Source organism: Pristiophorus japonicus, chromosome 9, assembly GCF_044704955.1.
Source record: "Pristiophorus japonicus isolate sPriJap1 chromosome 9, sPriJap1.hap1, whole genome shotgun sequence".
In the NCBI taxonomy this organism is placed as follows: Eukaryota; Metazoa; Chordata; class Chondrichthyes; family Pristiophoridae; genus Pristiophorus; species Pristiophorus japonicus.
Genome location: NC_091985.1, coordinates 34,635,351 through 34,662,607, shown reverse-complemented (window position 1 = coordinate 34,662,607; position 27,257 = coordinate 34,635,351). Strand labels below are relative to the sequence as shown.

The following is a 27,257-nucleotide window of genomic DNA, read 5'->3' as shown; positions in this document are numbered from 1 at the left end:
ATAGAAGAACGTAGCTGTATATAGGATTGGAAAATATCACTTCAGTCCATCTGATCAACCTCAGAGTTCACAAACAGAACACACTAGATCCCGCAGTTGATTTCCTCATCAAATGTCTGTCCAACTCCTGTTTAAAGTTGTTGCTGTTATCAGCCTTGATCGCCTTCCCTGGAAAGTACTTTTGAAACATTCACTCCTCGACACACACACTTGTGCTTTGCAATAAGTAGCTTTTTAAAAATTAAATATATAGGGGGTGAAATTGGGTGCGTTTGTGCCTCCTGTTAGCGCCCCCCCGGGGGGGGCTTTATGACCGGGCACGGCGATGACATCGACTCCTGCCGTATTCGGCGGGAGGTTTGCGACGGTGTTGCTCCCCGATCTCCTTCGGCCGGAGATCGTGATGTCATCGCCATGTGCATTGCTCCTGACCCGAAATTGCCTCTCCTCCTCCCCTTGCAGTAGCGCCGGGCAAAAACACCGTCAGCTGCTGGAGGCGTGCATCGGGCGGCCAGCCGCTTCTGGGGTGATGCTTAAAGGTGAGGTGGCCGAGGTCAGTAAAAAAAAAAAGTATGTTTTTTCTTGCAGCATTTTTCGCGTGTTCCTTCCCGGGATTGATCAGCCCGGCACTCTTTTCGAGTGCCAGTGGATCGCGGCTGCCACCGTGGTCCTGATAAGTTGTTTTTATTTTGCAGAGCCTGTAGCGATGGCCTTTCCCTTTAAGGGAGGGAAGGAGCCTTTCAATGTGGCCGTGTTGTACGGCCCAGTGTGCAATGCTGCAAAACTCTCTCTCCGCCCCCCCAACCCCCCACCCCCCCACCCTGTTGCCGATTGCACTCCAAGAAGGAAGTGGAGAGCTTGATTTAACGGCAAATTTTTAAAAAGTTTTAAATTGTTAGAACCCAAAATGTCTCCTCCATAATAAATATAAATATATAAACTGTACATATTTCCAAAATTGGCAATGACTTATGAATATTTTCCTTTTTATTTGCAAAGAACCAACAAAATATTTGGGTGCGCTCCCCTCCCGCAATATCAAACATTGTGTGTTTTGGTAAAAGATGATAACAGTTTGCAAGATTAGATTTTTTAGTTTCTGCTCCAGTCAGTCGTTCTGTAGTTGAAACCATCGTCTTTATGGTTTTAACACGGGATTGCAAGATTGCAGAACAATGAAAGATTAAAGAGTTCAGTAAATCTTCGACTCATTCACTCCAAAACTGCTCAATGCCAGGATTACATCTGAATACAGCATGGATTGTTGTTGTTGTTGCTTGAGGCTGCAAGCTGATGAATGTAAATTTAAAATAGCAAACTTGGTAAAAATCCAGGATTGTGAAATATAAATTTAAATTAATTTATTTAAAAGGAACACTTCTTGCAGTATGAATAGTTTTAAGTAAAATTGCAAAACATTGTTTGCGGGGTGGGTAGGGGGTGATATGTGACACAAATATTTCATGAATGGTTAAAACTTAGTGTTCTCGGAAAATGATTTTCAAGGCTTTGTGCTGCACCGTACTTTATGTTTAATTTATAATTGAGTGTATACCTGTATTATAAATGATTTAAGTACCGTTCCATGAATGCTGGTAGCCTGGTTGCATCTCCCCAGTTTCCATCCATCAGGTGGGAGCCTAGGTGGCGAGTAATAGCAGGCTGTGTGACTGGGGGTGTCGCATTTGTGCCGGGTCTTCTCCCTCACCCAGCACTCGCATGCACCCACTTTTCAACAGAGGTCAGTGGATTGTGGATGAGGCATTGAAATCCGGGTAGATTTCTTCCCAATCTCCAGCTTGGCGACACTGGAACCAATTGTAGCGCCCCCAAGTCTTCCTGGCTGGGATGTCTCAACACAGATCTGCTTTATATCTGGAATCTTTCTGGTCCGTCTGGCCCGGTAACCACACCAAGCATTGCATTTCCCCACTGAACCACGCGAGTTTCTGGCAGGAGTTTAAATTCAGATTTCCAGTCTCCCCGGGACTACAATTAGTAACTGAATATGTCTGATGTATGCTGTTTACATTACCACAGAGGTGCCTTGTATGTTGCGCTTCAATATGTTAACTGCTGTACTGTGCTAGATACAGTATACAAAATGGTCGATGAAATGTGTGTATGTGCACGCGCATGCGCGTGTGTGTTGAGAGAGAGAGAGAGGGAGGAGCTGGGGTGGGTAGCATGTTCTACTGGTGTTTGGGAGAGAGGTTTGCACCTACAGTTTTCCCGATGAGTCTCCAAACTTGGCCAAGGAATTAGAGAGGCTGATGAGCGACAAGCAAATGTTGTTTCGCACAGGGCAGCAAGGAGCATCCAAAGGTGACACGGGCAGCAGCACGGGCCTTGTGGAAACGTTGGTGACGCCCCTCTTTGCATGCGCAGATTGAGCTCTCCCCTCTCGGGCAATGCCAGGTCACATTGTACAATCTGTGATGTACCGGACTGTACAGCAGCATGCTACATCATCGGGCTGCCTCCATATGCTAATTTTATGGCAGATTTTGTTTGCTTAAAGATGGCAAAATGCAGAGCAGAAAAAACTGTCATCTGCATCCTGCCTGCGAAAAGACCAGACTTCGGGAATCCTTGGTGCTGATCCGCGATGACTGAATGGAGTAAGTTTTCAATTTCGCAGCAGATTCCACGCCCGAATAAGCTCAAAATATGATCAAAAATAAATATTGCCATACTATGATGGACAGGCTGTAATGTAAAGCATATTGTATTCCGTAGCAGTCACATCTTGCCAAAGCTCCAAAACGTAACACTTTACGAGGAGCATGGAATTTACTGCCTTTATAACCTTTTTAATAAACTATTCGAATGATTTCTTAATCACCGCACTTGAAGGTATTCTCATTTGCTGGAGTACGGTTCCATGCATGTATCCTCCCGAAGTGACATTTATTTGTGGGCGAATATAGGCCGGCTATTTGATGAAAGCGAGCATCACAGCGAAGCTTGATCTGTCTGTACCCTACATCCACAGACGTGCACCTGAGATGCCCCTCCTGAACCCAAGGTCACTCAGGCCTTTTGCCGGCTCCCCTGCCACTGCCTCAGCTGACATCATCCGACTCAGTATAGGCTGGGGATCAAAACTAAAACCGTAGCTACTCACCCCATCCACTCGCTGAGCAAGCAAGGCAGCTGGACTGAATAATTAACTGAGTGGGGGTTTGCTGGTGGAGTTGATGCTTTCCCCTGAAAGTATAAGGATTGATGTGTTAAGCAAGGCCTCGATTTTAAAATTCTCATCCATGTTTACAAATCCCTCCATGGCCTCGCCCCTCCCTCCCTCTAATCTACAACCCCACAACCCCCTTCTAATTCTGCCCTCTTGAGCATCCCTGATTATAATCGCTCAACCATTGGTGGTCGTGCCTTCTGTTGCCTAGGCCCCAAGCTCTGGAACTCCCTGCCTAAACCTCCCCACCTCTCTATCTCTCTTTCCTCCTCCAAGACGCTCCTTAAAACCTACCTCTTTGACCAAGCCTTTGATCATCTACCCTAACTTTTCCTTATATGGCTCGGTGTCAGTTTTGTTGTTTTCTAACACTTTAATGAAGCACCTTAGAACATAAGAACATAAGAATTAGGAGCAGGAGTAGGCTATTTGGCACCTTGAGCCTGCTCTGCCATTCAATAAGATCATGGCTGATCTCATCTTGGTCTCAACTCCACTTCCATGCCCGCTCCCCATAACCCTTGACTCCCTTATCATTCAAAAATCTGTTTATCTCCACCTTAAATATATTCAATGACCCAGCCTCCACAGCTCTCTGGGGTAGAGAATTCCAAAGATTCACAACCCTCTGAGAGAAGAAATTCCTCCTCATTTCTGTTTTAAATGGGTGACCCTTATTCTGAAACTATATCCTCTAGTTCTAGATTCCACCTTGTCAAGCCCCCTCAGAATCTTACATGTTTCAATAAGATCACCTCTCATTCTTCAAAACCAATAAGTATAGGCCCAACCTGCTCAACCTTTCTTCATAAGACAACCCCTTCATCTCAGGAACCAACCTCATGAACCTTCTCTGAACTGCCTCCCATGCAATCCAGTATTGGTTTACTTCGTTAAAGGCGCTATATAAATACAGTTGTTGTTTGTTTGTGCGCGCACTTGCTATAGTCACACTGCAAAATGCACCACGCTTCTGTATTTTCACAATGGTTTACTCTTTATTGGGCCTTGGTCAGACCACACCTGGAGTCCTGTGTTCAGTTTTGGTCTCCTTACCTATCTTATCTTAGAGGGAGTGAAAAAAAGGATCATTAGACTGATTTCTGGGAAGGGGGGATTGTCCTATGAGGAAAGATTGAGGAGACTAGGCCTATATCCACTATAAAATTCTTACAGTGCTTGCTAGCTTGACACTGGGAAGATACTTTCTCCTGGCCGGGGAGTCTGGAACACGGGATCACAGGCTCAGAATAAAGGGTCGACCATTTAAGGCTGAGACGAGGAGAAATTTCTTCACTCAGAGGGTGGTGAATCTTTGGAATTCTTTACCCCAGAGAGCTGTGGATGTTCAGTTGTTGATTATATTCAAGACGGAGATCGATAGATGTTTGGATATTAAGGGAATCAAGGGATATGGGGATAGTGCAGGCAAGTGGAGTTGATGTAGATGATCAGCCAGGTTCTCATTGAATGTCGGAGCAAGCTCGAGGGGCCGAATGGCCTTCTCCTGCTCCTATGTTCTTATGTTTATGGGGCTGCTAGTTGGGTCATAAGCAGTGATCCCTTTAAGCTGCGCAGCACTCTGGAGGTCCCACATAGCTGGCTCATCAGCTTTTAAATGGAAAAACCATGCACACACGGCATATTGAATGGCCTACGCAACCCGTTACAGGGGCCCGCGGACCCCAAATACAATTTGAGGGAAAATTGCTGGTAAGGTGAAAAAATTTACACTTGTCTTTCTGCAAGCACTCTCTTTAGGCTGAGCAGCACATGGTTCAGTGGTATAGACAGTTGTGCAAGAACTCCCAACTTAAGGGAGGCTTTATGGTTAGCCACGACTTTCAAGCTGGGGTGGGGGAGAGCCAAAGAAAATGAATTAATATATATCTTTTTTGTTTTATTTTAGCCTCAAAACTTGCGAGTCGCCTTGTTGAACAGTTTGGCTTTGGACGGGGAAGAAATTTACAGCCTTCTCTCAAACCCCATCCTGCTGACGTTAGCCAGGGCAGTCCTGGTGAGCTGCAGGAGTAAACTGGATCTTTTCCAGGTAGGTGTACCTCTGTACTCAAGGTTCTTGTATTGTATGCGGCACTTTGATTCACAGATGTGACAGAATTGTTTGATCCAGTACAGTTTCATTAAATATTATTATGGTGGTCCTGTTCCAACAGTTTTAGTCCTTTGTCTTTAATGTGCCGATTTCTTTCTCCAGCACACTGTTAATCATGTTTGATTTTTCAAAAGAATTCTGGGCTAGAAATTCTGCATCACCTGCTTTGAGGCAGTGATAGTGCCGGGGCGCTACCTTTAGTGCCGGGCGATGTCTACTGCCTCAAAGTGGGATATTCAGTTGTATCGCCCCCGAGAGGGGAGTGGAGCACTAAGGGAAGCGTTGCACAATCCTGTTAGGGCGCTAAAGGCCCATTGCGGGCAGTAGTGCGGGGGCGCTTCTCAAGTTGAGGCGCTAGGGTACCAGCATCCTCGCGCCTAATGAGAAGGTGAGGTCGACCCTGTGAAACCTGCAAAAAAAACGGAAGGGAGGCTACCAACAGCCTTCCACCAGTATAAGAAGTAAGTAATTGTTAAAAATTTGACTCGCAACACTTACCTCGTTATTCCCTGCGACATTGCCCCGGGATCCTCTGTGCAGCGTCTACTTCTCCCTGTCTGGAGTAGCGCTAGGTGCTACGGCAGGTCAAAGCAGTCAATTTTGTCAAAGGGGGTGTTGCACACTCTTGACATCACCAAGTAGGTGGCGCTAGAGTGCACAGCGCTAAATGATAGCGTCGCTGCGGAACCACCAGTGAAGCTCGTGGCAGGCTGTCACAGCATGGTGCTCGGGCGGGAGGTGTTCAACGGCCCCTTAGTGCCCCGCTCTGGTGCTAATGGTGGCACTAAACAACCCAATTTCTCCCCCTGTGGCTTTGAGGCTTTCGATTGGTAAGTTGCAGTTCTCTATCGTATTATATGCTGAGGCACTAATTGCCTATGTGGATTTGAACGCTCTCAGAGAATCACAGAAATTTACAGCATGGAAGGAGGCCAACAAGAGGCAATCCAGCCTAATCCCACTTTCCAGCCCTGTAGGTTACGGCACTTCGAGTGCACATCCAAGTACTTTTTAAATGTGGTAAGGGTTTCTGCCTCCACCACCCTTTCAGACAGTGCGTTCCAGACCCTCACCACCCTTATACACCTCAATGAGGTCTCCCCTCAGCCTCCTCTGTTCCAAGGAAAACAAACCCAGCCTATCCAATCTGTCCTCATAGCTAAGATTCTCCACTCCCGGCAACATCCTCGTAAATTTCCTCAGTATCCTCTCTCATTTTGCCTGTATGATTTCAGGGGGAATCGGTCTGGAATTCAGCTGGAATGAATGGAATGCTCTGGACTGTGGGCCAACCTTCACTGTGAACCTGGTTGGGACGAGCCAGACATTGACTTGACTTGTCTTGACCTGGTTCACAGTGAATGATAGTAACAAGGAAGTTATGATGAAAAGTAGGACCTCAAAAGTAGTAATCTCGGGATTGCTACCAGTGCCACGTGATAGTCAGAGTAGGAATCGCAGGATAGCGCAGATGAATACGTGGCTTGAGCAGTGGTGCAGCAGGGAGGGATTCAAATTCCTGGGGCATTGGAACCGGTTCTGGGGGAGGTGGGACCAGTACAAACCGGACGGTCTGCACCTGGGCAGGACCGGAACCAATGTCCTAGGGGGAGTGTTTGCTAGTGCTGTTGGGGAGGATTTAAACTAATATGGCAGGGGGATGGGAACCAATGCAGGGAGACAGAGGGAAACAAAAAGGAGGCAAAAGCAAAAGACAGAAAGGAGATGAGGAAAAGTGGAGGGCAGAGAAACCTAAGGCAAAGAACAAAAAGGGCCACTGTACAGCAAAATTCTAAAAGGACAAAGGGTGTTAAAAAAACAAGCCTGAAGGCTTTGTGTCTTAATGCAAGGAGTATCCGCAATAAGGTGGATGAATTAACTGTGCAAATAGATGTTAACAAATATGATGTGATTGGGATTACGGAGACGTGGCTCCAGGATGATCAGGGCTGGGAACTCAACATCCAGGGGTATTCAACATTCAGGAAAGATAGAATAAAAGGAAAAGGAGGTGGGGTAGCATTGCTGGTTAAGGAGGAGATTAATGCAATAGTTAGGAAGGACATTAGCTTGGATGATGTGGAATCTATCTGGATAGAGCTGCAGAATACCAAAGGGCAAAAAACGTTAGTGGGAGTTGTGTACAGACCTCCAAACAGTAGTAGTGATGTTGGGGAGGGCATCAAACATGAAATTAGGGGTGCGTGCAATAAAGGTGCAGCAGTTATAATGGGTGACTTTAATATGCACATAGATTGGGTTAACCAAACTGGAAGCAATACGGTGGAGGAGGATTTCCTGGAGTGCATAAGGGATGGTTTTTTAGACCAATATGTCGAGGAACCAACTAGGGGGGAGGCCATCTTAGACTGGGTATTGTGTAATGAGAGAGGATTAATTAGCAATCTCGTTGTGCGAGGCCCCTTGTGGAAGAGTGACCATAATATGGTGGAATTCTGCATTAGGATGGAGAATGAAACAGTTAATTCAGAGACCATGGTCCAGAACTTAAAGAAGGGTAACTTTGAAGGTATGAGGCGTGAATTGGCTAGGATAGATTGGCGAATGATACTGAAGGGGTTGACTGTGGATGGGCAGTGGCAGACATTTAGAGACCGCATGGATGAACTACAACAATTGTACATTCCTGTCTGGCGTAAAAATAAAAAAGGGAAGGTGGCTCAACCGTGGCTATCAAGGAAAATCAGGGATAGCATTAAAGCCAAGGAAGTGGCATACAAATTGGCCAGAAATAGCAGCGAACCCGGGGACTGGGAGAAATTTAGAACTCAGCAGAGGAGGACAAAGGGTTTGATTAGGGCAGGGAAAATGGAGTACGAGAAGAAGTTTGCAGGGAACATTAAGACGGATTGCAAAAGTTTCTATAGATATGTAAAGAGAAAAAGGTTAGTAAAGACAAACGTAGGTCCCCTGCAGTCAGAATCAGGGGAAGTCATAACGGGGAACAAAGAAATGGCAGACCAATTGAACAAGTACTTTGGTTCGGTATTCACTGAGGAGGACACAAACAACCTTCCGGATATAAAAGGGGTCAGAGGGTCTAGTAAGGAGGAGGAACTGAGGGAAATCCTTATTAGTCGGGAAATTGTGTTGGGGAAATTGATGGGATTGAAGGCCGATAAATCCCCAGGGCCTGATGGACTGCATCCCAGAGTACTTAAGGAGGTGGCCTTGGAAATAGTGGATGCATTGACAGTCATTTTCCAACATTCCATTGACTCTGGATCAGTTCCTATGGCGTGGAGGGTAGCCAATGTAACCCCACTTTTTAAAAATAAAAGGAGGGAGAGAGAAAACACGTAATTATAGACCGGTCAGCCTGACATCGGTAGTGGGTAAAATGATGGAATCAATTATTAAGGATGTCATAGCAGTGCATTTGGAAAGAGGTAATCTGATAGGTCCAAGTCAGCATGGATTTGTGAAAGGGAAATCATGCTTGACAAATCTTCTGGAATTTTTTGAGGATGTTTCCAGTCGAGTGGACCAGGGAGAACCAGTTGATGTGGTATATTTGGACTTTCAGAAGGCTTTCGACAAGGTCCCACACAAGAGATTAATGTGCAAAGTTAAAGCACATGGGATTGGGGGTAGTGTGCTGACATGGATTGAGAACTGGTTGTCAGACAGGAAGCAAAGAGTAGGAGTAAATGGGGACTTTTCAGAATGGCAGGCAGTGACTAGTGGGGTACCGCAAGGTTCTGTGCTGGGGCCCCAGCTGTTTACACTGTACATTAATGATTTAGACGAGGGGATTAAATGTAGTATCTCCAAATTTGCGGATGACACTAAGTTGGGTGGCAGTGTGAGCTGCGAGGAGGATGCTATGAGGCTGCAGAGCGACTTGGATAGGTTAGGTGAGTGGGCAAATGCATGGCAGATGAAGTATAATGTGGATAAATGTGAGGTTATCCACTTTGGTGGTAAAAACAGAGAGACAGACTATTATCTGAATGGTGACAGATTAGGAAAAGGGGAGGTGCAAAGAGACCTGGGTGTCATGGTACATCAGTCATTGAAGGTTGGCATGCAGGTACAGCAGGCGGTTAAGAAAGCAAATGGCATGTTGGCCTTCATAGCGAGGGGATTTGAGTACAGGGGCAGGGAGGTGTTGCTACAATTGTACAGGGCCTTGGTGAGGCCACACCTGGAGTATTATGTACAGTTTTGGTCTCCTAACCTGAGGAAGGACATTCTTGCTATTGAGGGAGTGCAGCGAAGGTTCACCAGACTGATTCCCGGGATGGCGGGACTGACCTATCAAGAAGGACTGGATCAACTGGGCTTGTATTCACTGGAGTTCAGAAGAATGAGAGGGGACCTCATAGAAACGTTTAGAATTCTGACGGGGTTAGACAGGTTAGATGCAGGAAGAATGTTCCCAATGTTGGGGAAGTCCAGAACCAGGGGACACAGTCTAAGGATAAGGGGGAAGCCATTTAGGACTGAGATGAGGAGGAATTTCTTCACCCAGAGAGTGGTGAACCTGTGGAATTCTCTACCACAGAAAGTTGTTGAGGCCAATTCACTAAATATATTCAAAAAGGAGTTAGATGAAGTCCTTACTACTAGGGGAATCAAGGGGTATGGTGAGAAAGCAGGAATGGGGTACTGAAGTTGCATGTTCAGCCATGAACTCATTGAATGGCGGTGCAGGCTCGAAGGGCCGAATGGCCTACTCCTGCACCTATTTTCTTTGTTTCTAACCTGTATAAAACATTGGTTCGGCCTCAACTGGAGTATTGTGTCCAATTCTGGGCTCCGCACTTTAGGAAGGATGTGAAGGCCTGAAAGAAGGATGTGAAGGTCTTAGAGAGGGTGCAGAAAAGATTTACGAGAATGGTTCCAGGGATGAGGAACTTCAATTACATGGATGGACTGGAGAAGCTGGCATTGTTTTCCTTGGAACAGAGAAGATTGAGAGGAGATTTGATAGAGGTGTTCAAAATCATGAGGGGTCTAGACAGAGTAGATAGAGAGAAACTGCTCCCATTGGCGGAGGGGTCGAAAACCAGAGGACACAGATTTAAGGTGATTGGCAGAAGAACCAAAGGCGACATAAGAAAAAACTTTTTTACGCAGCGAGCGGTTAGGATCTGGAATGCACTCACTGCCTGAGAAGTTGGTGGAGGCAGACTTAATCGTGGCTTTCAGAAGGGAGTTGGATAAGTACCTGAAGAAAGAACATTTGCAGGGCTATGGGGAAAGGGTGGGGGAGTGGGACTAGCTGAAGTGCTCTTGCAGAGAACCAGCATGGGCTCGACGGGCCGAATGGCCTCCTGTGCTGTAACCATTCTTTGATTCTGTTTTGTGAAAGCACAGTATGGCGCTATGATAATTTCTATTTACATAGTGCATCTAACGTAGAAAAACATCCTGAGGAACTTGACAGAAGTATAACTGGAAAAAATCTGACACCAAACAAAAAATGGAGATATTAAGATGGAGTAACTAAATGCTTAGTTAATGCAGTGGGTTTTAAGGAGGAGAGGGAGGCAGAGAGGATAATAAAGGGAATTCCAACGCTCAGTGCCGAGGTGGCCCAAGGCAGGGCCCGCCAATGGTGTGTGAAGGGAATTCAGAATACACAAGAGGCTAGAATTGAAGGAACACAGAGTTCGTGGAGGGTTGTAGAGCTGGAGGAGGTAACAGAACTAGGGAGGGGCGAGGTGATGGAGGGGTTTGAATGCGAGCATGACAATTTTAAAATTGAGGCGCTGGGGGACTGGGGGCCAATGTAGGTCACTGAGCACAGGGGATCTGAGTGAGTGGGACTCTGCAGGTTAGGATATGGCCAGTAGTTTTGAATGAATTGATGTTCATGGAGGGTGGGGGATGGGAGGCCGGCCACGGCAGCGTTGGAATAGTCGAGTGCAGGTGACAAAGGCATTGATTAGGAGTTTTGGCAGAAAATGGACTGAGGCAGGAGCGGAGATGGGCAATGTTACGGAGGTGGAAGTAGGTGGTATTTGTGATGGGGAGGATATTGGGTAAGAAGCTCAGCGAGATTGCCAGCAATCTGGTTCAACTTGAGACCGTGACAAGAGAGATGGAATGAATTGGTGGCGAAGGATTGGAGTTGGTGACGAGGGCTGAAGACAATGCCTTTGATCTTCCCAGTATTTAACTGGAACAATTGCAGATTATCCAGGACTGTATGTTCACCAACATAGAGGCAGTGGAGGTGGTGGTGAGGTAGAGCTGAGTGTCGTCAGTGCACATGTAGAACCTGATGTCATGTCTTCGGATAAGGTCACTAAGGGGCAGAATGTTAATGAGGAAGAGGTGATGGCCAAGGATCGATGTGGAGAATATTTGGGCAGAAGCTCAGCTCAGGGTTGAATAGGATGCCAATCCTGAGGCCGTGAGACAAGGCTGCAGAGAGGCCAAGACGGGCGAGGGGGATAGTGCACCAGGATGTCATGGTGACTTCCATTCAGGCCGCTTCAGTGCTGCGACAGGCAGAAACCTGATTGGAGAGATTCAAACATGGAGTGGTGGGATGGATGGGCACAGAGTTGGGAGGTCTTAACTGATAAGGGGTTATGGGGAGCGGGCAGGGAAGTGGACCTGAGTCCATGATCAGATCAGCCATGATCGTATTGAATGGCGGAGCAGGCTCGGGGGGCCGTTTGGCCTACTCCTGCTCCTATTTCTTATGCTCTTATGTAGGTGACAACACATTGAAGGACTTTGGAGAGGAAAGAGAGATTGGAGATGGGGCAGTCATTTGCAAGGGCAGAGGGGTTGAGGTGGGTTCTTTGGGGAGGGGACTGGTGATGGTTTAAAAAGGGACGGGAACAGTACCTGAGGAGGGGGAACCATTTACAGTGTCAGCTAGTATGGGACCAGGAAGGGAAGTTAGACGGTAAGCAGTTTAGTGCAAATGGGCCCAAAATGGGTCTCGTGTACACGATGAGCTCGGAGAGGGCATGAGGGGAGATAAGAGAGAAATCAAAGAGAGACGGTGGCTGAGGATCAGGGCAGAAGGGAACACAACAACAACTTGTATTATATAGTGCCTTTAATGTAATAAAATATCCTAATGTGCTTCATAGCAGCGTTATCAAATAGAATTTGACACTGACCCATAAAAGGAGATATTAGGGCAGATGACCAAAAGCTTTGTCAAAGAGGTAGGTTTTAAGGAGTGTCTTAAAGGAGGAAAGAGAGGGAGAGCGGTTTAGAGAGGGAATTCCAGAGCTTAGGACCTGGGCAGCTCAAGGCATGGCTGCCAATGGTGGAGTGATTAAAATCGGGGATGCTCAAAAGGCCAGAATTGGAGGAGCGCAGAGATCTCGGAGGGTTGTAGGGCTGGTGGACGTTACAGAGATAGGGAGGGGAGTGGAGGGGGTCTGGCACAGCCTCGATTTCATGTTGTTGGTTAATCGGTAGCCAGTGTAGGTCAGCGAGCACAGTGGTGATGGGTGAAGTTTAGTTTGATGAGCAAAAGCAAATGGAGTGGGGGGTGGGATGGAATGTACCAGAAGCAGCTGGGATGTGGACAACACTAGTAAGGCTGCATTTATAACCCATCTGTAGTTGCCCTGAGAAGGTGGTATCAACCATGTAATGTGGGACTGAAGTCACGTGTGGTCAGACCAAGTAGGGATGGCAGGTTTGATACGAATGACCATATTTACCGAATTCAGTTTTGCAAGTTCCGATGGTTAGATTTGGATCCTTGATCTCTGGGTTGTTGGATCAGCACTGTAACCCCTACACAACTGTACCCTTCATTGTTAATGTCATTACGTAGCAAAGGCATTGATGATCTGCATTGGGAGCCATTAGAGACCCCAAACTGAACATGGCAACTAAATTATTGTTTTGTGTTTTAAAAAAAAAAAGAAGTTACTTATTGTGTATTATTGCCTTATTTTGGGCTGCTATGTACCACCCGTGTCTGCAGGGTCGTGCACCACAGTGTTTGCAGTGAAGCTGTTGTTCGCAGGCGTGGATCCAATCTCCCGGCCCTGTGAGGAGTACTGTTGGATTTGCTCATTTCTTCCTCAGAGTAGCCTGGGTGAGATCGGGAGTTCATTGTGTATGTGTGTTTTTGTCGGGGAGGTCACTGGCACAAAGCGGAATTCTATCCCCTCAGTAGTGCAGCCCAAACAGTCAAAACAACATGTCCAGTTAGTGGAGTGATTACTGGGGAGGAATCTAATCACACCACCATTTTCAATGCTGTCTTTATCTAACTACTGCCTTGTAATGATGCCCCAGGTGTCCGTCGTTCTCTGGATATTCGCATTCGTATTTGATTAGATCGAACCAGCGATGACTTGGCTTTCTATAAGTTGGAAGAATCATTTTGTGCTGTATGATGTGTGACCAGCAGGGGGTGAGCTTGCTTCACCTGGTGCCGTGTGGCTGATTACATTTACATTTCGATAAGTGCTGCCACCGAGTGCAAAGTTACCTCTGCCAGAGTTGTACATTACATCTCATTTTCTCTTTCCTTTGATTTCCAAAGAATTTTTTAAAAACTCTGTGTTAGAAAACTTCTTAAGAGGACTCTTCCGAAACAAGAGGGTTAATGGAAAACCTGGAATGTAAATATTAATAGATGATTTGAAAAATTGTACATTTTTTCTTAAATGCTGTTACCTTTAACACTGTTGACCTCAGTTTTCTCTTCCACGCATCACTGGACACACAGCCTATCTGTTCCCATGGTTTAGCAGAGGTAGCTCGCTATTTCATCAGAATTAAAATTTTTATGATACTCTCCCTTAAAAAGTGTGTGGCACAGAGGGTTAGATACTGTCCTTTCATTTCCGAGACGTGGACTCAGCCCAGACTGATGGAATGAAAGGTTCCTCTGACTGCAGCTGTAGTTCTCCGTGAAATGAACTAGAGCAGTCTCAATCCAGTTCCAAGTCCTGCTCGCCCATTACCCCTGTGCTCACTGACTTACATTGGCTCCTGGTCCGGCAAAGCCTTGATTTAAAAATTCTTATCCTCATGTTCAAATCCCTCCATGACATCGCCTCTTCCTATCCCTGTAGCCTCCTCCAACCCTACAACCCTCTGACATCTCTGCTCCCCTCCAGTTCTGTCCTCTTGAGCATCCTCGCTTTTAATCGCTCCACCATTGGCGTCCGTGCCTTTAGCTGCCAAGGCCCTAAGCTCTGGAATTCCCTCACTAAACCTCTCCACCTCTCTCCTCTTTTAAGACGCTCCTTAAAACCTAGCTCTTTGACCAAGCTTTTGGTCACCTGCCCTACTTTCTCCTTATGTGGCTCGGTGTTAATTGTGTTTTAGAACGCTCCCCTGTGAGGCACCTTGGGGCATTTTGCTACGTTAAAGGTGCTATATAAATACAAGTTGTTGTGGATCTGGCTATGCTACCCGTGGACTGGATGCCTGAAATCATTATCATCATTGGCAGTCCCTCGGAATCGAGGAAGGCTTGCTTCCACTCTTAAAATGAGTCCTTAGGTGGCTGTGCAGTCCAATACGAGAGCCACAGTCCCTGTCACAGGTGGGACAGATAGTCGTTGAGGGAAGGGGTGGGTGAGACAGGTTTGCCACACGCTCTTTCCGCTGTCTACGCTTGATCTCTGCATGCTCTCGGCAATGAGATTCGAGGTGCTCAGCGCCCTCTTGGATGCACTTCCTCCACTTAGGGCGGTTTTTGGCCAGGGACTCCCAGGTGTCAGTGGGGATGTTGCACTTTATCAGGGAGGCTTTGAGGGTGTCTTTGTAATATTTCGTCTGCTAACCTTTGGCTCATTTGCCATGAAGGAGTGCCGAGCAGAGCGCTTGCTTTGGGAGTCTCGTGTCTAGCATGCAGACAATGTGCCCTGCCCAGCGGAGCTGATCAAGTGTGGTCAGTGCTCCTGAGCTGGGAATGTTGGCCTGGTCGAGGACGCTAACGTTGGTGCGTCTGTCCTCCCAGGGGATTTGTAGGATCTTGTGGAGACATCATTGGTGGTATTTCTCCAGCGACTTGAGGTGCCTACTGTACATGGTCCATGTTTCTGAACCATACAGGAGGGCGGGTATATTACTACAGCCCTGTAGACCATGAGCTTGGTGGCAGATTTGAAGGCCTGGTCTTTGAACACTCTTTTCCTCAGGCAGCCGAAGGTGCACTGGAGGCGGTGTTGAATTTCGTCATCAGTGTCCGCTCTTGTTGATAAGGGGCTCCTAAGATATGGGAAATGGTCCACGTTGTCCAGGGCCACGCCGTGGATCTTGATGACTGGGGGACAGTGCTGTGCGGCGAGGACAGGCTGGTGGAGGACCTTTGTCTTCGCGTAAGGTTTAGCGTAAGGCCCATGCTTTCGAACGCCTCAGTAAATACGTTGACTGTGTCCTGGAATTCAGCCTCTGTATGTGCGTGGCACAGTCAACAAGCTCCCCGCTGGAGTGGAACTAAACTACAGAACCAGTGGGAACCTGTTCAACCTTCGCCCTCTCCAGGCCAGATCCAAGATGCCTGAAATAGGAGGAGCTTCATTTCCCAGCACTAATTGTAGATGGGAAATGTGTCAACGTCTGCCTTCAGGCTGGCCTCTTGGTTGCCTGGGGTTTTACGGTATAAATACATGCACAGCAATTTACATTTATATAACCTAATCAAACATCTCCAAATGCTGCTGCTGACTGACGAGGCGCATGGGATTCAGAACAACTTACACGTGCCGATCATTTAATGTAGTAGCCTGAGGTGCTTCAAGGGCTGCGGTTGTAAGGGACAGCAAGCAGTAGAACAACAACAACTTGTATTTATATAGCGCCTTTAATGTTGTGAAACGTCTCAAGGCACCTCACAGGAGTATTATGCAATAAAAATTTGACATGCAGCCGCATAAGTAGAAATTAGTGCAGGTTGGTCAAAGAGGTAGGTTTTAAGGAGCGTCTTGAAGAAGGAAAGAAAAGCGGAGAGGTTTAGGCAGGGAGTTCCAGAGCTTGGGGCTTAGGCAACAGAAGGCACGGCCACCAATGGTTGAGCGATTATAATCAGGGATGCTCAGGAGGGCAGAATTAGAGGAGTGAAGAAATCTTGAGGATTGTGCGGCTGGAGGAGATTACAGAGATAGGGACGGGTGAGGCCATGGAGGGATTTGAAAACAAGGATAAGAATTTTGAAATCAAAATCAATGTAGATCAGTGAGCACAGGGGTGATGGGTGAGCGGGACTTGGTGTGAGTTAGGACACGGGCAGCCGAGTTTTGGATCACCTTTAGTTTACGTAGGGTGGAATGTGGGAGGCCAGCCAGGAGTGCGTTGGAATAGTCAAGTCTAGAGGTAACAAAGGCATGGATGAGGGCTTCAGCAGCAGATGCGCTGAGACAAGGGTAGAGACGGGCAATGTCTTTAAGGTGGAAATAGATGGTCATAGTTATGCTGTGGATATGTGGTCGAAAGCTCATTTCAGGGTCAAATGTAACACCAAGGTTGCGAACAGTCTGGTTCAGCCTCAGACAGAAGTTGGGGAGAGGGATGGAGTCAGTGGCTCGGGAACGGAGTTTGTGGCGGGGACCGAAAACAATCGCTTCGGTCTTCTCAATACTCAATTAGAGAACATTTCTGTTCATCCAGAACTGGATGTCGGACAAACAGTTTGACAGTTTAGAGACCGTGGAGGAATCGAGAGAAGTGGTAGTGAGGTGAAGCTGGGTGTCGTCAGCGTACATGTGGAAACTGACGCTGTGTTTCCGGATGATGTCGCCAAGGGGCAACATGTAGATGAGAAATAGGGCCAAGGATAGATCTGTGCCGGACACCAGAGGTAACGATGCGGGAGTGGAAAGGGAAGCCGTTGCAGGTGATTCTCTGGCTACGATTAGATAAATCAGAATGGGACCAGGCGAGTGAAGGTTGGGTGGATGTGACTGAAAGCTCAGTTGAAGAGAGAGGTTTTGATGAGGCTGTTGAAGGTGAAAGAAATGGTTTAAGTTGAGCATTGCAAGTGTGGGACCAAGGCGGTGAAAGCTTTGCAACTGGTGGGTGGGGGAAAGGATGCAAAAGAAGCCAGAATAGGGAGAGCATAAAGGTGCTCACTAACGTAAAGGGCTTGAGAAGGTGGCAACAGTAAAGCAGGGCAAGATTTTGGAAGGACTTGGTTGAGGACAGGGATTTTGAAATTGATGCATTGAGGGATAGGGAGACAGTGGAGGTTAACTCAGTCAAGGGGACTAGGGCAACAGAACTTAATGCATGATAGAATCAGAGTGGTTGAGTTGTGGATTTATAGTTAATGCTGGGTGGAGCTTGGAAGGCCAATGAGGAGAGTATTGGAGTAGCCGAGTCTTGAGATGCTGAAGGAATGGTTAGCGGTTTCAGCGGCAGTAGGGGTGAGGCGGGCTATGCTACAGAGATGCAAATGGACAGCAACAACAAAAACTTGCATTTGTATAGCGTCTTTAACATAGTAAAAATGCCCCAAGGCCTTTCGCAGGAGCTTTTATCAGACGAAGTTTGACAACGAGCCACAAAGAGATGTTGGGACAGGGGACCAAAAGCTTGGTCAGAGATGTAGGTTTTAAGGAGCGACCTTAAGAAGGAAGGAGAGGCAGAGAGTTCCGGGAGGGCATTACACAGAAGAATAAGAGGTGATCTCATTGAAACATACAACATTTTTACAGGGCTTGACAGGGTAGATGCAGGGAGGATGTTTCCCCTGGCTGGGGAGTCTAGAACCAGGGGTCACAGTCTCAGAATACGGGGTCGACCATTTAGGGCTGAGTTGAGGAGAAATTTCTTCACGGAGAGGGTGGTGAATCTTTGGAACTCTCTACCCCAGAGGGCTGTGGAGGCTCAGTGGATGAGTATATTCAAGACAGAGATCGATAGATTTTTGGATATTAAGGGAATCAAGAGATATGATCAAGGGGATAGTGCAGGAAAGTGGAGTTGAGGTAGAAGATCAGCCATGAGCTCATTGAATGGCGGAGCAGGCCCGAGGGGCCGAATGGCCTACTCCTGCTCCTAATTCTTATGTAGGGCTGAGGCAGCTGAATGGTGGAGGGATGAAAATTGGGGATGAACAAGAGGCCAGAATTGGAACAGCGCAGTGATCAGGGGTGGGGTGGGGGGGCTGTATAGCTAGAGGAGGTTCCAGAGATAGTGAGGGGCGAGACCATGGGCAGTCAGAACAAAGACTCATAGACCTGAATCGTTAACCTAACCTTTTTCCTTTCATCACAGAGATTGCTGAATGCCTGCAGCATTTTCTGTTTTATTTCAGATTTCCAACCTCTGTAGAGTTTTTCTTGTGGTTTTGCCAAGACAGAATGGTTGGGCCGAAATGGCCTCTTTCCATGTTGTAATTTCGATCTAATTCTAATATAATTTCCTTTGTAGAGAGAGACAGAAAACAAGTCTTTCTTCCTTTGCAGATGTTGCCCTGGTGGACAATGCGTTGTGTAAACGTTCAACAGCAGTTATTGGCAGAACGCTCCTCTGAGCTCTTCAACATCACTCAAGGCTGCATTGACGAAGGTACAACTTCTCCAGAGTCTTTCAAAAAAATATTGCACACGTTGTCCGCAAGGGGTGTTGAGAGAAAATTAATTTCAGAATTCTTGACTTTATTTTGTTGAAGTAAGGGTAATTTACTGAGTGTCCCCAGTCAGGATTTTCAGGGGGAATATTAGAACATAAGAACATAAGAATTAGAAACAGGAGTAGGCCATCTAGCCCCTCGAGCCTGCTCCACCATTCAACAAGATCATGGCTGATCTGGCCGTGGACTCAGCTCCATTTACTCGCCCGCTCCCCGTAACCCTTAATTCCCTTATTGGTTAAAAATCTATCTATCTGTGATTTGAATACATTCAATGAGCTAGCCTCAACTGCTTCCTTGGGCAGAGAATTCCACAGATTCACAACCCTATGGGAGAAGAAATTCCTTCTCAACTCGGTTTTAAATTGGCTCCCCCGTATTTTGAGGCTGTGCCCCCTAGTTCTAGTCTCCCCGGCCAGTGGAAACAACCTCTCTGCCTCTATCTTGTCTATCCCTTTCATTATTTTAAATGTTTCTATAAGATCACCCCTCATCCTTCTGAACTCCAACAAGTAAAGACCCAGTCTACTCAATCTATCATCATAAGGTAACCCCCTCATCTCCGGAATCAGCCTAGTGAATCGTCTCTGTAGCCCCTCCAAAGCTAGTATATCCTTCCTTCAGTAAGGTGACCAAAACTGCACGCAGTACTCCAGGTGCAGCCTCACCAATACCCTGTACAGTTGCAGCAGGACCTCCTTGCTTTTGTACTCCATCCCTCTCGCAATGAAGGCCAACATTCCATTTGCCTTCCTGATTACCTGCAAACTAACATTTTGGGATTCATGCACAAGGACCCCCAGGTCCCTCTGCACCGCAGCATGTTGTAATCTCTCCCCATTCAAATAATATTCCCTTTTACTGTTTTTTTTTCCAAGGTGATGACCTCACACTTTTCGACATTGTATTCCATCTGCCAAACCTTAGCCCATTCGCTTAACCTATCTAAATCTCTTTGCAGCTTCTCTGTGTCCTCTACACAACCCGCTTTCCCACTAATCTTTGTGTCATCTGCAAATTTTGTTACACTACACTCTGTCCCCTCTTCCAGGTCATCTATGTATATTGTAAACAGTTGTGGTCCCAGCATCGATCCCAGTGGCACACCACTAACCACCGATTTCCAACCCGAAAAGGACCCATTTATCCTGACTCTCTGCTTTCTGTTAGCCAGCCAATTCTCGATCCATGCTAATACATTTCCTCTGACTCCGCGTACCTTTATCTTCTGCAGTAACCTTTTGTGTGGCACCTTATCGAATGCCTTTTGGAAATCTAAATACACCACATTCATCGGTACACCTCTATCCACCATGCTCGTTATATCTTCAAAGAATTCCAGTAAATTAGTTAAACATGATTTCCCCTTCATGAATCCATGTTGCGTCTGCTTGATTGCACTATTCCCATCTAGATGTCCCGCTATTTCTTCCTTAATGATAGTTTCAAGCATTTTCCCCACCACAGATGTTAAACTAACCGGCCTATAGTTACCTGTCTTTTGTCTGCCCCCTTTTTTAAACAGAGGTGTGTTACATTAGCTGCTTTCCAATCCGCTGGTACCTCCCCAGAGTCCAGAGAATTTTGGTAGATTATAACGAATGCATCTGCTATAACTTACGCCATCTCTTTTAATACCCTGGGATGCATTTCATCAGGACCAGGGGACTTGTCTACCTTGAGTCCCATTAACCTGTCCAGCACTACCCCCCTAGTGATAGTGATTGTCTCAAGGTCCTCCCTTCCCACATTCCTGTGACCAGCAATTTTTGGCATGGTTTTTGTGTCTTCCACTGTGAAGACCGAAGCAAAATAATTGTTTAAGGTCTCAGCCATTTGCACATTTCCCATTATTAAATCCCCCTTCTCATCTTCTAAGGGACCAACATTTACTTTAGTCACTCGTTTCCGTTTTATATATCTGTAAAAGGTTTTACTATCTGTTTTTATGTTTTGCGCAAGTTTACTTTCGTAATCTATCTTTCCTTTCTTTATTGCTTTCTTAGTCATTCTTTGCTGTAGTTTAAAATTTTCCCAATCTTCTAGTTTCCCACTAACCTTGGCCACCTTATATGCATTGGTTTTTAATTTGATACTCTCCTTTATTTCCTTGGTTATCCATGGCTGGTTATCCCTTCTCTTACCGCCCTTCTTTTTCACTGGAATATATTTTTGTTGAGCACTATGAAAGAGCTCCTTAAAAGTCCTCCACTGTTCCTCAATTGTGCCACCATTTCGTCTGTGTTTCCAGTCTACTTTAGCCAACTCTGCCCTCATCCCACTGTAGTCCCCATTGTTTAAGCATAGTATGCTCGTTTGAGACACTAATTCCTCACCCTCACTCTGTATTACAAATTCAACCATACTGTGATCACTCATTCCGAGAGGATCTTTTACTAGGATATATATATATATGTGTGTCAGTGGAAGACAGAGTGACCAATTACAATACTGAAATTTATTTGAAGTTCGATATTCACACGTAATTATCTATCATGTAACTTTCAAAAATCTGGTGGTCCTAGCATATAGAAATGCTGAACTATTGAAAGTGGAACATTCAGTTACTTGGGTGTTTCTTGAATGAAGTAGAAAATGATAAAGTTACAGTTTAACTTTAGTTCTAGGATTCCGTGACTGTCTCAATTACTTTATACCAAGGGCTTTCTAAAACACATCAGAAAATATCTCATTGTATGTATTGTCATCTTTGTACATTCAAATATTTAAAAATGCAAGTCCCAAATTTGTGTTTAATTAAATAGTTTTTTTTAATGAAAAAATCTTTTCAATTGAAAACGAAACACAAGTTGTGTACCATTAGCTGAATAAAATAATTGCTACAAAATTTGGCAGCAATAGAGCGTGGATATAAGAGTGTGAACACAAACAGTAGAACCCATCAATTCTTATATATATGTTAGTTTTTTTTAATTGTTTGTGTAAACCAAGCCAGTTGTTTTTCTGACTTGCATACAAGTTTCTGGTGTGACTCATAAGGCACTGTTACCATCATCTGCTCAATAGTTTATACTGAGGAAGACTGCGACAAAATGCAAGAAGCCGTTCATAAACTTGCAGAATGGGTGTTTAATGGCAAATTAATTTCAATATAGATAAGTGTGAGGTGGTGCATTTTGGTAGGAGGAATAAGGGGGCTACCTACTCCTTGGAAAATAAGAGGTAGAGGAACAAAGGAATCTAAGGGTACACATTCACAAATCATTAAAAGTAGCAATGCAAGCTAACAAGGCCATTAAAAAGTACAAACACAGGTCTGGGGTTCATTTCTAGAGCAATAGAATTGAAAGCAGGGAAGTAATATTAAACCTGTAAAGAACCTTGGTTAGACTGCACTTTGGGTATTGTGAGCAGGTCTGGTCTCCATAATTACACAAAGAATATGAAGGTGCAAAAAAGATTAACAAGGATGATACCAGAACTGAGAGGTTAGAAGTACAATGTATCAGGAAAGACTGAATAGGCTGGAGTTCTTTTCTCTAGAAAAGAGACGGCTCAGGGGTGACCTAATAAAGGTCTTTGAAATTATGAAGGGGTTTGATATAGAGAAGATGCTTCAACTTGTGGGGCGTCCAAAACTAGATGACATAAATATAAGATAGTCACTAACAAATACAATAAAGAGTTCAGGGGAAACTTCTTTACCGAGTGTGTTTTTAGAATGTGGAACTCGCTACCACATGAAGTATTGGAGGTGAATAGCATAGATGCCTTTAAGGGGAAAGCTAGGTAAGTACATGATGGAGAACAGAATAGAAGGTTATGCAGATAGGGTCAGATCAAGTAAGGTGGGAGGAGGCTCGTGTGGAGCATAAACACCAGCATAGACCTGTTGGGCCGAATGGCCTGTTTCTGTGCTGTCAATGCTATGTAATTCTATGTAACTGTTACTTTACACACACAAAACTCTCAGCATTGGGAATAAATCTGTATAGCCTCCGTAATTCCCCCGCCCCCACCCCCACCCCCCACACACAAAAATAGCATGAAATGCATTAACAGCAAAAACCAGATCTGTCAGGTTTGCTGCAGCTATCTGTGTTGGTGGCACCCTTGGCTGTCAGAAGGTTGTGGGTTCAAGTCCCATGGCAGGACCAGAGTGCCTTACCTGGGCTGATGGTCCGTAGCGGTACTGAGGGAATGTTGGAGGTGCCATCCTGTGGATCCACTCTCAGGAGCTGCCGTGGGAAGATTGGAAGGTTGTTATTATGCAAGAAATGAGATCAAGTGGGCTGAAGGACCTTTATCTAACCCCGTCTTTTAGGGAATTAAGCAGAATGGAAGGATTTTCTGCTTCTTAACTGAAGCGATTCTCATACCTGTCACTTAAATAAAGCACTGCTCGCCATTCTTTTATTCTCACATTGTCATTGAGCAAGTTTTTTTGTTGGGGATTAGCTTTTTCTCAACCCAGGAATGAATCAGTATGGAAAGTTCCCCATGCTCAGTACATTCCTGTCTGCGCGAAGAGTCAGGGGGTTAGTGGAATGTGTTTTATATTCCCTCATATACAGTACATAAATATAACAGCGTGATAAGTTTAGTTACTTATTACTTTATTGTTTGGAACTGAAACGAGGCATTTGCTAGCATTGCTTCCTGAAAGCTGCTATTTTTTTTGCATGAAAAGCATGTATAGCATTTTTTAAAGTGCGCCAGGAGGACATTCCAGATTTCAAATTGTACCAGAGCTTAATGAGCTCCTTTCAGCGGATATGTATTTTGCTTATGTGTTAAAAAACCCTTGTGTTGGATAGCAGAACTCTCCCCCTCTTTGCTGATGTTGCACTGATACTCTTTTGCTATTTCAGTAGATTTTTTTTTGCGTGGCAGTTTTTGCGAAGGGCAACACCTTGTGTGAAAGGATTGTGCGCACCAAGGCCTGGTTATTGTTTTGGTTTCTTTCCTATAATAGCGTCACTACAGCGATTGTTGTTCGTCGGGGTAGATGTTTTTAATGGTGTCGCCATTATATGAATATCACATTGACCAAAGGGAACTGACTGCTGCATGGACACTGCAGCCCAGCTTTACAAACTTGATTTTTGTTTTGTCTTCCCCTCTTTTTTTTTTCTGGTCATAGACTTTATTTGAGACAGACAAGTATTCTTTCTATTGATGTTCAAGTGCGTCATTTAAAGCTTTGGCACTTAAACTTTAGTTCCTTCGGTCTTAAATCAGTTTACCGGACAGATTGTAAGTGCACTTATTAGCCAATTCTAGTCAAACACTAATGATCAATAGACATGCTGTCTTCCCCTCTTATTACTGGCGCATTTCTAATTCATTGTTGTTTGCTGCGGTTAATACCTTTTTACCACATTGAGTTAGACGATTTAATTAGCATTTTTTTTACTGCATTGTATCGGAAAGGCCCGATGAATATTTATTCAGGATTGTCATACAAATGTTCTGACAAATCCCTCCTTTTGTCCTTCATTTCCCCCCCCACCTCCACCCCCATCCTCAACATCCTGCGCTAGACATTCTTATTTTAGTTTCCCGATAATGTACTGCCTGCAAACTTCAACGGTTGCATTGGCCAAATTTGCATAATGTGAAGCAATGGTTGAATAATTTGGGAATATCCAACCAAGAAATAAAGTGACTTGACATGGGAAGTGACCTTCTTTACAAGTGAAGCGACACGTTTATATGGAAATGGTACATACAAATGGTGTGGCAATAAACATTACATTTTAAAATATATAGTTGTAAAGGCCCCAAGTTTCCACACGCGACAAAACAGGCGCCGCTCCGAGCTGGGCGCCCGTTTTTCGCGCCGGAAACGACGCCTGAAAAAAACGCGGTATTCTCGAGCGCTTTGCAGCTCGATGTCTGCTTGGCGCGGCGCCCAGGGGGCGGAGCCTACCACTCGCGCCGATTTTGTAAGTAGGAGGGGGCAGGTACAATTTAAATGAGTTTTTTTTCATGCCGGCAACGCTGCGTGTTGGAGCGTTCGCGCACGCGCAGTCTGAAGTAAACATTGGCACTCGGCCATTTTAAAAAGTGCTGCAGAAAAAGTGAAGATTTGTTTATTGAACCCTTGCAAAGGCTTGCATTTTAATTTTCTTGATATTTCTGTGTGTGAGGGCGAGGGAGTGCATTCTGTAATTAAAGATAGACTGTGATAAACGGGACACATGCACTTGTTTGAGACTATTCAAATTCTTTGTAGCTGTTCAATTTTTAACATTTTTTAATAAAACCACATTGCCCTTCCATGATCAGCACTGAGGCTTCTTGCAGCTTTCTCCCCCTGCTGTCGGTCGGGCCCGACGGCAAACGGCTGCCTCAAGTACTGAGGCTTCTTGCAGCTTTCTGCCCCCCCCCCCCCAACCCCCGCCGTCGGTCAGTCCCGACGGCAAACCGCTGCCTGAAAGGCCTGCCTGAAGCACTTTCACACAGGTAGGAACATGGTTTATTTAATCTTTTCTTTGCTTATAAATTTTTATTCAGGTTGCATTTATTTGTATAATATTTGTATAAATATAAGTAAGGATTTATTGTAAAATGCAATGACTTCCCTTCCCCCCCCACCTCGTTCCCGACGCCTAATTTGTAACCTGCGCCTGATTTTTTTACTGTGTAGAACAGGTTTTTTCAAGCCTACAAAAATCTTCACTTGCTCCATTCTGTTAGTTTGCAGTACGTTTTCACTGTGGAAACTTTCAAATCAGGCGTCAGTGGCCGGACACGCCCCCTTTTGAAAAAAAAATTCTGTTCAAAAGTGAAACTGTTCTACCTGACTAGAACTGCAGAAAACTTAAATGTGGAGAATTCCAATTTCTAAGATACTCCGTTCTCCACCAGTTGCTCCTAAAAATCAGGAGCAAATCATGTGGAAACTTGGGGCCAAAATGTTTTGTTTCAAGATTATCACAACCTGCTAATTCAATGCAAGTTGACCAGAAACTTTCCTGGGTCAAGGGGATGGGAGAACCGATGTACGCTGCAACACCTTTAAACAGGATATTTAGTGGGAGTGTTTGAATCTTCTAATCACATGTCCAATGAAAATCACTGATACATCATTGCTGCAGTCTTTGTGTCTGCCTTCTCAACAATGGTCATTAAAATACAGACCTGCTTTTATATAGCGCCTTTCACCACCTCAGGACATCCCAAAGTGCATTACAGCCAATAAAGTACATTTGAATTGTAGTCATTGTTGTACTGTAGGAAACACGGCAGCCAACTGGCAGACAGCAAGGTCCCACATCGGAAGTCTATGAGTCTACGAAGGTGAAACCGACACTTAAGCTTCTAACTTTTGAGCCGAGAGAAATAAAATATAGAATTTGCTACTGTGGATGTTTGAGTGGCCCAGCAGTCTGTGCGGCCCCCGTCTTACGAGCACCATCGGAGCAGGCCGGGGAGCGGAAGGAGCAGCGTGGTGGCGTACCACTCCAGGGAGCAGCACGTGCCGGAGCAGGAGAGGAAAAGGGACGTCATCAAGATCCAGGTCGGTGATTGGAGCGTGGGCAGGTACTGCAAGAGCGGCGAGGTCGGGGCGAAGGAGCGGCGAGAGGTTGTAGAGGGACGTGATCGGGGCCCAGGAGAGGCGAGAGCCCAGGGGCAGCACGGGCCAGCCCACACTGCGATATGTGTGCGCACTAGGTCCGTGCAGCAGAGCAGGTCTCCAGTTGTCTTGGTTAATCCTTGCTACTGGACCAAGACCTAGCTCTGTCAAGCCCGTGTGGTGGCTGGTGTGCAACGGTCACCACACGTTAAAAAAATCCACGCACAGGCATCTTCCACCCTTCAAGATTTAGTTTGGGATCTGAAATTTTAGGTCCTTCATTGACATACCTGTGAACTTTTTGACATGGAAGCAAGTCATCCTCAATTCGAGGGACTGCCTATGATGATGATGATGACATAGGACACGGGAACAGGAATAGGCCATTCAGCCCCTCGAACCCGTTCCGCCATTCAATGTCATGGCTGATCTGCGACCTAACTCCATATACCCGCCTTTGGCCCATTTACCTTAATACCTTTGGTTAACAAAAAGTTATCAATCTCCGATTTTAAATTAACAATTGTTTTAGCATCAATTGGCGTTTGAGGAAGAGAGTTCCAAACTTCTACCACCCTTTGTGTGTAGAAATGTTTCTTAACTTCACTCCTGAAAGGTCTGGCTCTAATTTTAAACTATGCCCCTCGTCCTAGAATCCCCAATCAGCAGAAATAGTTTCTCTCTCTCTCTACCCCTGTGGTCATCCCCCTGCAAAACCCCAGATACACCGCTTGGGTACTGTTGAGGGGAATGACTCATCAGGGGAGGGCAGCAGCAGCCAAGTTCATGGCACCGTGGCTGGCTCTGCTGCACAGGAGGGCAAGAAAAAGAGTGGGAGAGCAATAGTGATAGGGGATTCAATTGT

General features: G+C 45.6%; 1 protein-coding gene across 2 annotated transcripts in view; it reads left to right on the top strand.

Moving 5' to 3' along the window:
• ttc27 (tetratricopeptide repeat domain 27) overlaps window positions 1-27,257 on the top strand; it is a 282,247-nt gene that overhangs the window by 37,949 nt on the left and 217,041 nt on the right. For both annotated transcript variants that reach the window (XR_011595000.1, XM_070889258.1), the window contains exons 4-5: window positions 5,103-5,243; window positions 18,683-18,785. Coding sequence is in view for 1 of the 2 variants with exons in the window: in XM_070889258.1 (XP_070745359.1) it covers window positions 5,103-5,243; window positions 18,683-18,785 (244 nt within the window). In the remaining variant the exon portion in view is untranslated. The remainder of the gene's footprint in view (window positions 1-5,102; window positions 5,244-18,682; window positions 18,786-27,257) is intronic.